General features: G+C 42.1%; 1 protein-coding gene across 2 annotated transcripts in view; it reads left to right on the plus strand.

Annotated features, from left to right (window-relative positions):
• Positions 1 to 16106, plus strand: part of LOC146797787 (cytoglobin-1-like) — a 188865-nt gene that overhangs the window by 86763 nt on the left and 85996 nt on the right. For both annotated transcript variants that reach the window (XM_085627636.1, XM_085627638.1), the window contains exon 4: positions 11492 to 11594. In XM_085627636.1, the coding sequence (XP_085483762.1) occupies positions 11492 to 11594 (103 nt within the window). The remainder of the gene's footprint in view (positions 1 to 11491; positions 11595 to 16106) is intronic.

Here is a 16106-nt window from a genome sequence, read left to right on the forward strand (position 1 = left end):
TCCACGTCCTTGTCTACAGTGCATTTCCATCTCCACAGTAACAATTGGCTACTCTTCTTCTCTCCCACAGTCTCTTGGAACACCAATCGACCTAGAGCACTCCTTCCCGCCGTGAAACTCGTCTCCATCCTCGTTAACATATTTTTTCTTGCCAATGTAGCCATTCCGTACATTGTTATCACTAGATTGGACAATAGCCTTATCACTAGCTGATGGAGCCTGCCTTGCATCTGCAGAGGAGAGAAAAAAACAATGAAGCAGACAAATTTCACATTGAATGTTAAACATTAAAATCCACAAAAGCTTCAGGCCTTTAGCCATGCTAAGTTAGAAAAATAACCATTCTGTAACCGGCATATGAATTTACATGTATATGTGATGATTAAGGTTACAAAGTGAAATATTCGGTAAACAACCATTACAACGAATCTTTTACCCTGCATACCATCACCCCGCATATCATGACAACGCAACTACGAATACTCCGCAATGCCATTACAAAGCATTGCATTACATTTTGTATGCTTTTATCACGCATGCTTTTACAACGAAATTCGTTGTAAATGCATGAATGGTAAAAGCATATGTTTTTTATATGTAAGTATAAGGTAAGTATAGGGTTTTGGGTTTGGGGTGTAGGGGTATATGTTTTAGGGGTTCAGGGGTAATTTTAGGGTTAAGTGTATGTTTGGGTTTTGGGGTGTTGGGGTATTTTTAGGGTTTAGGGTGGTTTTAGGTTTTGGGGTACTGGGGTATTTCTAGGGTTTAGGGTGGGTTTAGGGTTTTGGGGTGTTGGGGTATTTTTAGGGGTCAGGGTGGGTTAGGGCTTTGGGGTGCAGGGGGTATTTTTAGGGTTCAGGGTGCGTTTAGGTTTTGGGGTGTTGGGGTATTTTTAGGGGTCAGGGTGGGTTAGTGTTTTGGGGTGTAGGGGGTATTTTTAGGGTTCAGGGTGCGTTTAAGTTTTGGGTTACTGGGGCATTTTTAGGGTTTAGGTTGGGTTAGGGTTTTGGGTTGTAGGGGTATTTTTAGTGTTTAGGGAGGGTTTAGGTTTTGGGGTACTGGGGTATTTTTAGGGTTTTGGGGTATTTTTAGGGGTCAAGGTGGGTTAGGGTTTTGGGGTGCAGGGGGTATTTTTAGGTTTTAGGGTGGGTTTAGATTTTGGGGTGCTGGGCTATTTTTGGGGTTCAGGGTGCGTTTAGGTTTTGGGATGCTGGGGTATTTTTAGGGGTCAGGGTGGGTTTAGATTTTGGGGTACTTGGGTATTTTTAGGGGTCAGGGTGGGTTAGGGTTTTAGGATGTAGGGGGTAATTTTAGGGTTCAGGGTGCGTTTAGGTTTTGGGGTGAAGGGGTATCTTTAGGCTACAGGGTGGGTTTAGGATTTGGGGTGCAGGGGTATTTTGAATTTTCAGGGTTTGTTTGGGTTTTGGGGTGCAGGGGTATTTTTAGGGGTTAGGGTGGGTTAGGGTTTTGGGGTGCAGGGGTATTTTTAGGGATCAGGGTGGGTTTGGGTTTTGGGGTGCGCAGGGTAATATTAGGGTAAAGGGTGGTTTTGGGGTGCCAAGCGTAATTTAAGATTTAAGTGGGTATGGGTATTGGGGTGGTATAGGTAATTTAACAATTTTGGGGGAAGTTTAGTTTTTGGTATACGAATGGACATATATGGGTTTTTGTGGGAATTTAACAAAAATAAAAAATGATATATATATATTTAATATTTCTATAAAAAATAATTTAGATATGTTTATAAATATATAAAATATATATACATATATATATATACATTCGAAATGCAACACTCCAAATTGGAAATTCCCCACGCTGCGTGTTGTTAACTCTTTCTTGGCAGACTGCAGATTTACACACACAGCAGTTCAAGCAGTCAGTACGCCCTGGATGCCATGCGCGTTTCAAGAAAACTCATTCCTTGTTCACTGGCTGGGCAAAGGAGATCAGGTGGGCAATCAGTAGCGCTGTAATCGCAGCATGGCTTTAAGTCCTGCCTCAGTCGGGGTGTTCGTCGGTGCATTCTGGTTAACATAGTTCAAAGAAGTGTAAACCCCATGTGGGAGCCACCCTTCATGCTCCTAATAGTGTCCCTTACCCCAATGGGTTAGCGGGCAACATACCAGGTATGGATACTGCCTCCTTAATGTCCGCCAATTGAACACGCTGCTCCTTTGGCACCACTTCACTCATCGGTGCCGTGGACCCGCTTGGTCCGCGGGGGGCATTTCCACGACCAGAGTCGGCTGCTAAATATTCCAAATGCAACACTCCAAATTAGAAACGCCACACGCTGCGTGTTGTTAACTCTTTTTTGGCAGACTGTAGATTTACACACACAGCAGTTCAAACAGTCAGTACGCCGTGGATGCCATGCGCGTTTCAGGAAAACTCATCCCTTGTTCACTGGTTGGGCAAAGGAGATCAGGTAGGCAATCAGTAGCGCTGCACTCGCAGCATGGCTTTAAGTCCTGCCTCAGTGGGCGTGTTCGTTGGTGCGTTCTGGTTAACGTTAGTTCAAAGAAGTTTAAACCCCTCGTGGGAGCCACCCTTTATGCTCCTAACAGTGTCTCTTACCCCAATGGGTTAGCGAGCAACATACCAGGTATGTATTCTGCCTCCTGATATATATATTTAGGTAAAGCAGTTTTACACAGTTTATTCCTTCACCACGCTGCATGCCTTTGCGTTGTAATGGCATGTGTGGTAAAGTCATTTGTGGAGTGAAAGTTTGCGGGGCGATGGTATCGCGTAGTAATTGCACTTGCGTTTAAAAAATGCGGTGTGATAAAATGCAGGGTAATGTCTTGCGGGGTAACAATACATATTCGAAATATTCAAGTAACTATAAGTGAGAACTATGATTCAATATGAAATCCTTAATCATTAGTAACCACACATTATAGGATTCATTGTCCACTAAATTCTAGTAAATGCACTGCACCAGGGGCTATTATAGCACATCACCGGTCAATCTAAGCCCTTAGAAGCGAACCAGATACTTTTGCAAACAAAAACGTTAGTACGAACACACCGATCAAAAGCACATAATGAATTCACTTCTTTATATATTCAGTGCACCATCTCTCAATTGTTAACATTGCATCACAGCAATAAATAAGGCAAACAATAGACTATATGTGGCCTAGCCAAACATGTAGCGGCGAAGCCAACATAAAGCTGCTCCATGTGCATGTGTCCACAACATGAGCTACCTACAGATTAGAGAAATAATATGCTCTCTTGTTCTGGACACTTACACATATGTTACAACAAGTGGATTTGACAAGTAGTATTCTCTAATAATACCACGTAAGCAACCATTCAGAATAAGATCCAGTATAGTAGTAAATACTTCCTGTCTGTTTGAGGAGCATTTCCTATAGGGTTAGCCCAGGTACTGGGTCTGCAAGTGAAGGCAGAGACCCAGTCTTGGGACCTTTATGTTTGAGGCAGGGGTGTGTGAAAATAGTCCTGCATGATTCATTTTCATGTTATGTTATGCTATCCTATACTATACTATGCTATGTTATGTGTAAAATGGAGAATCTTCAGTGTCCTTAACTAAGCATACAAAATTGCAGCCCTGTTGCAAGTACCAGGGGAGTGTCTAGATTTTATGAGCCGGTTCCAAGTACAATAAGTGTGTGCAGCTGACACTACTATTTAGGCTGTACAAACCCAGATCTTTAATTTCTGAACATTTCATTAGCACTAAATAGGCACTTTCTATTCACCCTAGCGCCTAGAGGCATTTCATTTTACAGTTTTGGCTCTGCAATCAACAACTCACCCCGAGCACCGTCCCTTCTGAGATCAGATCTTGCATTTGATGCATGATGTGCCCTGGGCTTGAGGATCTGTTTTCAAGCCCCCTGCTAATCTCATTTAGATAGCACAATTGATTTAAAATGCAAGTACAGGGCAGTCTAATCTCATCAGACAGGATGGATGGGCTCCAGGCCACCAGCTAAACCGAGAACAGATTTTCGGCTTTATTACATTACTTTGCAAGCGTTGGAAAACATAAGGAGCAGGCACTTGTGGGCCTGTGTGTCTTCCCCAGCGGTGAAGCCCGCCCTTGCTGATCCTTACTGACCATGTCCTCAAGATCTTCCAATTATGGCCTACTTCTGGAAGAAATGTCTGCTTTTATTGCACACACAAGTACATTAGATCCAGTTTCCTATGAAATGCCCTACGTTAACATAAACCAAATAGAGAACGAAATTCAAACATGTTTCTAGCCTTGGATTTCGATCTTAGCTCCTGGAGTGGCCGACCATACCTAAGGATAGCCACATCTGATCTCGCCTGAACTAATTTACATAGGTGATGGTTATCCTAAAAATCTGGAGCGGATTCTCCCTCCTGGACCAGGGCTGGACAGGCACACATAAAAAAGCTTTACTTTAGATAACATTTTGATCTTTTGCCTGAAAGCAAAACGTTTTAAACTGGCTTATTGATGAGAGTCCTGCATCACTTTTGCACCACGTAAAGTGGCACATGTGTGATGCAGAGCTCTGATAAAGATTTATGAAGCCACGCAAAGTCACCCTGCGCGGTTTTGAGAGGCCTCCTGAATCATGAGTAAGGCGACACAGCGCAAATCACTGTGTCGCCTTACTCTGCGCCCGGGAGGCATTCCCTGGGTGTTGTGGTGGGTTTTCCCTCACAACACCATAGAATTTGAAGCTGCCCAATATTTACAAGGTGATGTAAACCTGGGGAAGCGTCAACTCTGTATGCCTTCCGAGGTGAGGCGTAACAAGGAAAAATATGTTTATTTCTCCTCATTCTGCAGCACACACGAAAGGGGAAAACGCCTTGCAGGATTGTATTTGTGCAGAAAGGTGGCCCTTCCAGTATATAAATAATCCTACAATCAACAGAGGCACCCTTGCACCACGGTGCAAGGGTACCTACATTAGAACTAGGTTGCCAAAACAGCACCAGCGCAGGCAGAAAAGTCAGAATGTACCATATTGCTTAAATACTGTGCATTCCTTCCCTTTCTCTTTGGCTTAGGGCAGTGCAGCAAGGTGCCTTGCTGCACTGCCCTACACTAAAATGCCATAAGTGAGGACCTTGTGAATTTGATAGCAATCAGGCGCTTCCTAGTGGGAATTTGTTATTTATGAATGCAGTAGTCCAAACTAAGTCAGTCCTTATATGTTAAAAACGATTAGTCACTCCCTAGTGGGGTCTGTCGAGTCATATCCAAAAGGCGTGCAATAAGAGACGAGAGACATACACTTGGTGCTGGCATTATTGCACATCTGATTGCTATCAAATTCACATGGACTAGGCTATTTTGGATCATTACATGTACAAGCACAATCCCTGATGAAGTCCTCGACAGGACGAAATGCGTTGGCTGGGCTGACTGTATTGTACAGTTTTGATAAAAATGAATAAAGATGGTCTTTTTGAAAAATGAAAGTGACACCCTCCTCATATTTGGTTCAGAAGCTGAAAACTATGTTTTGAACTGTTCTGAATTTCTACAGAAGGAATATTGCTAGATATTGAGTGTTCCCTCCACTATAAGGTAGGATATGAATCGGGCCCTTAGACACACACTGCTCTTTAGTGGCAGGTGTCTTCACTCTTGCTCTGATCCTCCATGCATTCTGTGTGCATAAATTGGCAGGATTGAAAGTAGTGGCAGCCGGAATGGCTTGGGGTGGGGGGGACGGGTGGACGTAGCCCGGGGGCACGCGGAAGAGGGGTTGTTCGCAATAAAAAAAAACTGAACACTTATCTTGCCGCCGGGTGCCGCGTCTCTGCTTCTGCTCTCCTCGTCTTGACTTGAGGAACAGGAAGCACAGCCAGGCTCCCCTGACCAATTACAACGCTGCAATGCAGCCTCGTGACTGGTAAGCACCCAGGCTCCCCTGACCAATCACAACGCTGCAATGCAGCATTGTGATTGGTCTGAGTGTCCTGTTTTGACGCTCAGCCACGGAACGGGGGCCTGGGCATGTTCTTCCCGCAGGCTGTAATGCAGCCTGCATAGAGAACAGGGAAAGTGAGCATGACTGTTTTGGCGGCCCGAAAGGGTCGGCCAAACAGTCATGTGCACTTAGGAGTGGGCAAACCACTCCTCCACTGCCCTGCTCCGAGGGTTAGATGTATGAAGGCCCTGATTTGCGTTTTCCCAATTGCGAATCTTTGCGATTCGCAATTCGGAAATCGCAAAACGGAATACATGAACGTGTGTTTAACACTTTTGGCAATTCCTAGGGGATTGCAAATGACCTACCTCATGAATATTAATGAGGTAGGTCACAATTTGCGACCCCCTAAAAATCGCAAAAATCACAGGGATGGTGGCCTGCTGGGCTCAGCAGACAACCATGTCTGTGGATGCTTTTTAATATAGCAAATCTTTTTTTTTTTAAATGCAGCCTGTTTTCCTTTCATTTTTTAAGAGCAGGCAGTGGTCTGTAGGACCGCTGCCTGCTCTTAAAAAATTATTTTACTAACATTCACAAAGGGGAAGGGGTCCCAAAGGGACCCCTTCCCATTTGCGAATGGGTCACCACCTACTTGAAGTAGGTGGTAATATGTGAATGTTTTGCAACCATATTCACAGTCACAAAACATTAATGCATACCGTTAGGATTCACTATTTGGAAGGGACGCCCTAAACACGCCCCTTCCAAATAGCGAATCGCAAACGCATTTTGCAATTCGGTAACAGGTTGCAAAATTGGGTTTGCTGCACCAGAAATGCATTTTTTGCGATCGCAAACTGGCCGATTCTGCGAATCGGCCCATCTGTGAGGAGGAAAATGCATGATGCATCTGGCCCTATGAACTTAACACAGCATCATTCATTGAGTAATATACTGAACAAGTTTTATGGTTGACTGAAAGCTAAACTGAGCAGTGCAAGTAATGTTCCAGTAGCGGGCTATTAAATATTTGTAAAGGACACTTACCAATTGATTTTTTAGTCCCTGGGTTGACCAACTGAGCAGTGATGTCTGATATTTCGGTTTTATAAAATTTTTCGAGTGTGAAGCAATTTGGGCAGAATAAGGAGCCACATTTTGCATTATCGATTGAAGGGGAGACTCCAGTGGCGAAGGAAGGGGGTGCGGTGGGTGCGGGCCGCCCCGGGTCTCATCACTGAGGTGGGTGACAAAATGGCAAAAATATGTGTTTTAAACACATATTTTTGCCATTTTGTCAAGTCGGGGGTGACAAGAAATTACTGAGGGGGGTGACAAAATGGCAAAGATATGTGTTTTAAGCACATATTTTTGCCATTTTGTCAAACCGGGTGTGACAAGAAATTTTTCCCACTGGGTACCACCTGACCTCCCTACGCCACTGGGAGACTCTCCCACCCAATGGGTGAATCTGAAGTAACAAACTAACAATTTGACTCCATTATGCTACAGTCTTGATCATCATAAGGGATTGTCTGCATTTTATTTTATTGAATATTTATATATCTCGTTACTATCATTGATGTTGCCCTAAAGCTCAGTACATACTTTGGGACATTCTGAATATCCTTGCTGTAGGGGTTGACATGCATATCTTTTTTTTGGAATCATTATTTATTGATTTCCACCATTTACATGTAATACACAGCGAAGGATCATCACTCATTAGTGTGTATATCTTCTTCAACAATTACCCTATCCACCATTCAAATGTAATCAGTGGAAGTGTTTGTATTATTTATTGCTACATTGAACCACCTATTTGTGTAATTGGAATATCATTTTACCACTGACACCAGTCAGTTGCATTGTCTCGATACACAAATTCACAAGGTATAGGCGAGTGTGATTAGAACGAGACCATTGCATCTCCATTCGCCATGTTATCGTAACATTGTGTGCATTATCTAGTACATATCATTATAATACACCTAGCATGGAGTTTGTTGTAATTTTATCAAGAAGCTTTCGTTTGTAATAATAAGTCCCTTATAATGTGTCTCCAATGTGTGCCATTTCACCTGTCCCTCTGCACCCCTGACTTTCCCTTAGAGATGGTATCTGCCAACATTCCAATGATAGTTGGAATGACAGCTAAGCTTTGCCTTCTACCGATTATAGGAGGGAGAAGTGTTGTAATTTTTTCAAAAAGTCTTCTCTTGTAATAAGTCCCTTATAATGTGTTCCCCATGTGTACCCTTTCACCTGTCCCTCTGCCTCTCTGCCTTTCCCTTAGAGATGGTGTCTGCCAACATTCCAATGACATTTGGAATGACAGGTAGGCTTTGTTGTGAGAGAGATTCTCTGAACAGCTGTAGTGGATGAGAAGCTTTCACAGTATCTAAGAATAAAGTTCCTTTTTAACTTTAATGGGAGCATTTTGTACTTTGTAATAGAATTGTTGAGCTTTTTTCCGCTTCCCTCTCTAGACGGGCACAACAGTATACTTATTGTGGTGTTAATTCTGGAGTCTATTTTGTGTAGTTTCTTGGGTGTGTAATAAGCCCCATGTAAAATTTAGACTTTACCAGTTCATGTCTTTAATTCTTTGAGACTTGGGTGGTTTGTGTACGGCACTCTCCCAACATTCCCAGTAGTCTAGCTAATCAACATCTCGAGACTGGAGGCTGTATGATCTGAACCAGGGGTCTAAAGGTCCATCAGGGAAGTCTGCTAGTTTAGTGTGTGCAGCATATCTCCATCTGTAATATGCAAAGATGTCTAGTGATTTGATTTGTCAGTTTGATGTGTATTTTCAAGGGCTATGACTCTAACTTAATTCTGTAAGTGATGTAGATGAAGGATTCCTACTATCTTTTGAGAGTTTTTAACCGACCGCTCTTCTGTCAGTGGTAGTAGTGAGTAACAGAGGGAGGACCGGCTAGTGTAGTCGCTTCAAACCAGCATTGCGGCACATCCCTTTTCAGGCCCGGCAAGTAGTGGTCACAGCCATCATCTCCTTTCTCAGCCAGGGCTATCCCAGCAGAAGCTGAATTTGTAGAGTTCCTCTGCTTATTGTTTTTCAAGCTCTAGCCAAGCGTGGCCTTGTTTGTGTTGGGTAAAACCAAGGACTCATGTGGTGTTCCTGGGCAGCAAAGACAGTAAGATTCTAGATATGGTACATCAAATCCTCCCTTCTCATGCGGCAAGATGGGTTTTCCCAATGCAGTCATGCTTGTTTAAAACCCCACTCCAGTTTAATTAGCAATGATGTAAGTGTGCTGCAGAAGTTTTTGTTCAGGAGTATTGGGAAAGTGACATATGGGAAATTATTGGGACCACGATCTCGATTAGGAATATCCTCCCTGGTTTATAGAGTGGGAGTTTGATCCAGATGACTATGATGCACTTTAGTTTTTCCACCACTGACTTGTAATTATGTCAGATTATAACCTCACAGTCTTTGTGCAATGTTATCCCTAAATATTTTACTGTCTCTTCACACCAACATACTGGAAGTCTAAGTCTGTATTTTCTCTCTTGCTTGTGTTAGCGGGAAGAGTTCTGACTTTTCCCAATATATGGAAACCCTAGGATATCTTCCAAATCTTATTTCACGTATAACTGGTGATAGATTCTAACTTGGGTATATTATATGTATACATTGTGACCTGCACAGTTCTTGAAGGTTAAATCCCATGTCATATGTCCTTCTTTCAACCATCACGCCAATGGCTCCATTGCAGTACTGAATAGCATAAGAGAAACAAGGCGACCTTGTCAGGCACCACAGCCAAATAATCAAAGGGTTCTTCAGCATCCACAAAATCATCTACTACCTTAAGTTCAAGGTTCAGCTGATAAAATATTGCAGATAGGGTGCATACATTACTTGATGTGGATCTATCCTGCACAAACTCAGCCTAATTTAGTAGGGTGGTCTTTTCCATTGAAGATTCCAGTCTTTTAGCAATAATCTTTACTAGGATTTTATTATCATATTTCAGTAAGGATAGTGGACTATAGAACTGCCATTTTGCAGTTCCATTAAAGTGTTTGGGGAGGACAGCTATCAGTGCTTAGTGCATGGTTTGTGTGAGTACAACCTCCTCCAGCGCCTATTCATATACTGACAAGAGGTAGGGCCAATATCTCTGTATAGGTTTTATAAAATTCAGCCGATAAGCCATGTGTGCCTTGGGCTTTTCTGCCAGCCAATCCATCTGTGAACTTTGTTATTTCCTCTACCATTAGGTGTGCACAGGGTATTTGGCTATGGTGGTGTCCCAGCTACGCCATCCAGGCATTGATCGATTAAGGTGTTGTCTACTGGTGGTCGCACCTCATAGTAATAGCTCAAGAACTCTGAAAGTATATCCTTACTATTTTATGCCACGCCTCCTTAGGCTCCGTCCACCCTTGTGATGAGGCAGCAAGATGTGTCTTTTATGACAAACCAGGCTGACATTTTCCTGGTTTTTCTCTTTCCCCATATTTTCTGGGCAGTGTGTGTTTTCGCAGAATGGTGATAGCTCTATCAGCTACATCTCCAAATTCCCCCAGTCCTTTGATGTACAGTGGAAGACTTCCTCATCCTCATGTGTGTTCAGGGAGGTGTGCGGTTGGTACATCTGCTTGTTCCTTGCAAAAACCTTATAGTTATTTTGAAGCTGAAATGAGTACCTAGTCTAAATAGATGAAAACACAACATCTTCCAGTGTAACAGTGTGTGCCAGTGGTTGTAGACCGCGGGTACAAATGCTCATTGTTGGGGACTGGGGCTTATTGTTCATCATCAGACTTTGGCCAAGAAAAAGAGAAAAGGCAGAAATAGGGAGGTAGTGAAAAATGGGAAAACAACAACAGAGACAAAAAGAACCTTCAAGAGTGAAAATAGAGACAGGAACTGTAGGATGGTGGAACTGGAAGAGGCTGAATCAACGTTAGGAACCTGGGTATTTGGTATCCCTATCATTCAGCAGCACCAGACTCTAAAGAAACACTTCGAGTCCATGCACTTATTTTGGGCGTGTGTTTTATGTGTGTGTGTTGTGTGTATGTGCATGTATTGTGTGTGTGTATGTGTCTGTGCTGCATGGCTGTGTGTATGCCTGTTGTGTTTGTGTGCAAACGTGTGTGCGCACCTGTGTGCGAATTTTGTTTGTAAATTTGTATAGGTTTAACATTACAGATTGCAGATGATCTATATGTCCTCGCTATACCATGGAGAAGGATATCTTCCCACTGTCGGTGTGGTGTGTGAAAGAAGATTTTCCTTGTCCTGACTCCAGGGCTCAGCAACATTTCTGGGTGTGGGAGGGATTATTCATAAAACTGTGCCCTCATTTATTACATAGGTAAATTAGGGAGGAAGGATTATGGGTAGGTTTGTTCAACAGGCAGGTTTTAAGTTCAAAGTGCTCCATCTTCAGGACGGGCCGGGGATTACAGTTAATGTTGGTTGAAAGTAGGGCATTTGCTTCTGGGTTCTACGAGTTATGGTATGGCTTAGTCTCTCTGTAGGAATGCTTTTGGCAACAAATGTTTAATATTAGGTTCTTAACAGTCCTTTCATCCGTCTTCAGGTTATTCGAGACCCACCCAGAGTGCAAAGATGTCTTCTTCCTGTTCCGGGACATTGACGACCTTCAGCAGCTGAAGATGAGTAAGGAGCTTCAGGCACACGGCCTCAGGCAAGAGCGGCTCTCTTATTCCCCTCTTACAGAGTCAGGGGCAGATTTACAAGCCCCTTGCGCCACTTTTGCTTCATTTTTGACGCAAAAGTGGCGCATGGGGCTTGTAAATCTGCCCCTTATGTCTTGACTAACTTAACGCTAATCGTATTTTTACAAATTTAATTTGGCCACGAACCATTCCACCTTCCCAGCATTGTTTCATTCCATGATGCATTCTTTTTTTTAACAATGATCTCTTTAAAAGGAGGTAACAATATTGTGTATTACAGAATGAAATAGCTCATCATTGAACTCTGTAGCGGGGTGATAGACGTAGTCTAGATTCCTGTGAACATATGCTGGAATTCTCTGTTTCAACAGCGAGTTCTAGCTGTTTAGTACCTCAGTCTCAGATTTTTGGGACAGTAACTCTACACGTAGTAATTACTGATTAGTGCATGGAGAGTTGCTCATTTGGGTGTAGTAATCGCATATGATCCGACAGCCTCCTGCTCGACGCAACCATAACATGCAGAACCATTGTCTTGTTCACTGAGTACCACGTTTCGCCTTTTTCTGAGCCCTTTCCCAATTCGCAAAATGTGAAGGAGGAAGGTTACCAGATGTACAATGTTTCCCTCATAGCTTGAAATCCTCAAGTGGACTTAAATATGGAATTAATTATGGCCGGGAAGAGCTAATGCTGGAATTCTACTTTGTGATTGTTGAGTACTCTATTTTTATTCCATTTTTGGGAGGCTTTTCTCTTGAAATGGGTTAAATCAGCCAAACTGTAAAATACTCTTGTTGTCCCATTGGAATTTCTTCACATTATTTCCTTGCTACAGCCCTGTCCTCGATTGCCCTGCCCCCTCTCTTCTACTCTCAACATCATGAGTCTTCTCTGACATTCTTTCGGTACCTATCCATGTATGGTATTGGGTATATCTCCTCAAATGGCCCATCTGTCAGCTGTGTTATGGAACTATGTTGATAATGATGTGTGTAGATCTGAGGGATTTTAGCTCTAACATATGCATTACAATGTTATCCCCTCCCTAATATAAAGGAGTTTCTTAATCCTGTTGATGTTGCCAACTGACTAAGCTGCATCGATCTTTCACTCACTTACCACCAGGTCGAGTTACAACCAGTCACACACACTTACATTTTCCTAACACTGGAAGAAGTATAGAGATTCTGCACTATGCTGTTCGGCCTGTCGTCGGCGTCCATGGTGTGCTAGCACATCAAGCAACAGGTGGTGTGTGTATGTACCAATTTTTTATGATTTCAGGACAATGTTCTTGTTTTTAGTGAAGATTTTACTAGTCCTGATACTACCTAAGTAAAGACTATTGAGACTGAGGATGCTGAAATGACCTTAAAGAAAAAGCAGTGCCAAATAGGAGTGGGATGGGATACTTATGTGGATGTAACGTTATTTAAAGACAACAGCAAATTCAAACATGATCTAGATGGAACAGTCATAAACGCACCCTCATCCAGCAAGAACGATGAAATAAGGTAAATTATGATTTGGCCGAATGTTATTCAATATTGGTAAAAACGTTGCCAGTATTTGGTGAACTTTTTGAAAAAAAGGTGCACAGCAAGTCTTATCGGTAAAGTGTTGTCAAGCAATTGACAAGATTAAGAAGGGGTTTTCCAAATACTCAAAATTTAGGAATATTTGTTGATAGACGCCAGTACCAAAGGTTTTTGTACAATCCTTTTCCAGATAATGATAGGAAAAAACAGTGGCGTTTCCTTCAGTGGCATTGAAATAATCAGAGTTTAATTATTCAGTAGTTGAAAGAGAAGCACAAGCTTGTTTTTGAACTGTCAAGCATTTTAGGTTATTATTGTGGGGTTTTCTTTTTGAGATAAGACCCAACCATAAAGCCATGTTTTTAGGAGCAGCGTGTCTCACAAAACCGCTATGAGAGTTGTAAGATGGCTGTGTGGTCTTGCAGGATATACATTTAGAATTGGATATTTTCAACGCCTAAGAAATACAGCAGCAGATTGGGTATCTCTCATGAAAGTTGACAGCTCAGATGATGCAGAGGAGACTATGGAGGATGTGGTACCAACCTAACACTAGATGGTGTATAGACCAAATCAAATGACATGATAGTTGGAAAGAAGACCAGACCCTTACAAAACATAAAATACGTCATCAAATATGGCGGGCCTAACAGGAAAGATATTTCAGATTAAAGAAACCATTTTCAGAGGTTAGAGAAGAATTAGGCAACATATAAGGCAAATGGAACTGAGCTGACATAATTTGCCCACAGGAAAACTACATGATACTATAATTTACTCGGGACATGAAGTGCACATAGGAAACATCCTAAATAAATCCTGAGTCTGGTCACAATACTGGTGAGATCACCTAGATTCCACAGCAGAAGAAGAATAAACAAAAATTGTTTCGGCTGTGCCCCACGCAATAAAATGAAAGTTATAGTTGACCCTACATTATCACAAGTAAAAATCAACCACTAAACCCTAAACAAGCTAACACTTGACATAACCAGCCATAAACATGATCTGGGCAAGGGTGATAGATTCTCATTAGTTGTAAATCATTACCACTCCCATTGGTTGCAAACATGGTGGTGAATAGTATCACCGCCTTTAATGAGAGAAATGTTCCCTAGCAATGGTATCCCAGAAATATTAATAACTGACAACGTGGCGCAGTTCACGTCTGAGAAAATCAATCAGTTTCTGAAGGAGATCCGTATAACTCACTGCAAGGAAGGAAGACCAAGCAGACTGGTAGAATGAGCAAACAGGAGACTTAAAGAATGCATGCAACCAGGGCTGGCTGTAGCACAGGTGGCGTGTGGTGCGACAATCTTTTATGGTGCCCTCCATGACCTCCTCCTTGGATTCCCTCGCTACCACCTTGCAAAAGTACCTTCTCTTCATAGCCCTCTCTCACATACATTTCATTTGTTTTAAACCACTGGTAAAGGCTGGCTTTACTAATCCACTCAGCTATCCACATAAAATACAGATCTCTGATCTGTACTGTGCTTGTTCTTTGTAGCAGGCATAGTAACCCTCCGCACTTCTTTATGGCGAGTCAAAAGTGCCACTAGACAAAACTCTGATTTCTTTCTGAAGCAGGAACATTAATCATAAGAGTTAGCTTGACATTTCTATTGCTGCCTGAAAGCTGGATGCATACCAATCTCTGAAGCAGGTGCTGTTAGATCATTAATTATTGCTGGTACCGCCCTAAAGCCGCCCCTGCATGCAACTATGAGAAGTGAATAGTGCCCCAAATCATCATTCAATACCATTCCACAATCTTTCACATGTGTCCTCAATTATACCTTTAAAGGGAAGGAATGATGGTATCAAAATGGCTATAATAGGGTTGGGTTCAAATGGAAAACTGGAGTGGAGATGGGGCTAATTAAGAAAGACATAAAAGGAAATAAATGAAGTGGAAAGTGGGTTATGATCGACTCCAGCGTGTGAAAAATGTGATATGATGTGTTGGAAATATGGTACATATCAAAATAAATGATGCATTGCGTGGAAAGATTACTATTCATTCTTGTCCAAATAAAATTGTGAAAGCCAGTCTGAATTTGGTAACTCTTGGAAGCAGAAGGACTCGCAGCATGAACTATATGAGCAGAGTCTCGATTCCGGTGGGGTGGCCAACATTTTTGTCACCTGGTCATGAGCAGGTAACTCAAAATCTTGTCCGCTAACCTACTAGAGTAAAAAATGCCCACCTAATGTTTAATGACTATTTAATGTATCCTAGAGTGTTTTCTACAGTGCAAATGTACTGGCTTTTTTACGTACTACACTTTACCTTTACCTGTATACTTCTATTGTTATAATATAAGTCTTTTCCCCTCTTCTGGATGTAGGTGTGTTGTACTATGTTCCATTGGAATTTCTTCATTTGCTCCCTTAGTACAGTCCTCCCCCTTCTCTGACAATCTTCTGCTATATTTCTATTTATGATCTTGTGTTCTATCTCCTCGGGTGGCTAACCGGTCCACTGTGTTATGGAGACTGGATGTTGGTAGTGTTATGAATTATTATGAATAAACAATTATCGCCATCCCTTATTTCATAGGATACTCTTTCACCTATCTGTTGTTCTTAATGTTAGGGTCCTAGTGTTGATGTGTTGTAAGTAAATCATCCCTTTTGATTGCTCCAATAGTGGTTGTGGGAGAGATGTGCGTAACTCTAACTTGATAAATACCAAATTTATTAACACATTCATCAAGTTTCCTCAGAATCTTTTTTGACAACAGTTTTTTAAAGATTTTCAAAGCTAACTTGATGAATTTGTTCAATTTCATAATTTTTATTTTCCATGTTGGGTTTTACACAGTGATCACACTGTTTAAATAGCCCATCAATGTTTCTTACTCACTTCCTGTACCATCTCCAACGTTACCTTTTTATAGATATGCGCTGACCCATCGCGCATACCTCTATCACCATCCCTTTTTCTCCCATTTTCAGGTCTGTCTTC

The sequence above is a fragment of the Triturus cristatus genome, chromosome 9 (assembly GCF_964204655.1).
Source record: "Triturus cristatus chromosome 9, aTriCri1.1, whole genome shotgun sequence".
Taxonomy (NCBI): domain Eukaryota; kingdom Metazoa; phylum Chordata; class Amphibia; order Caudata; family Salamandridae; genus Triturus; species Triturus cristatus.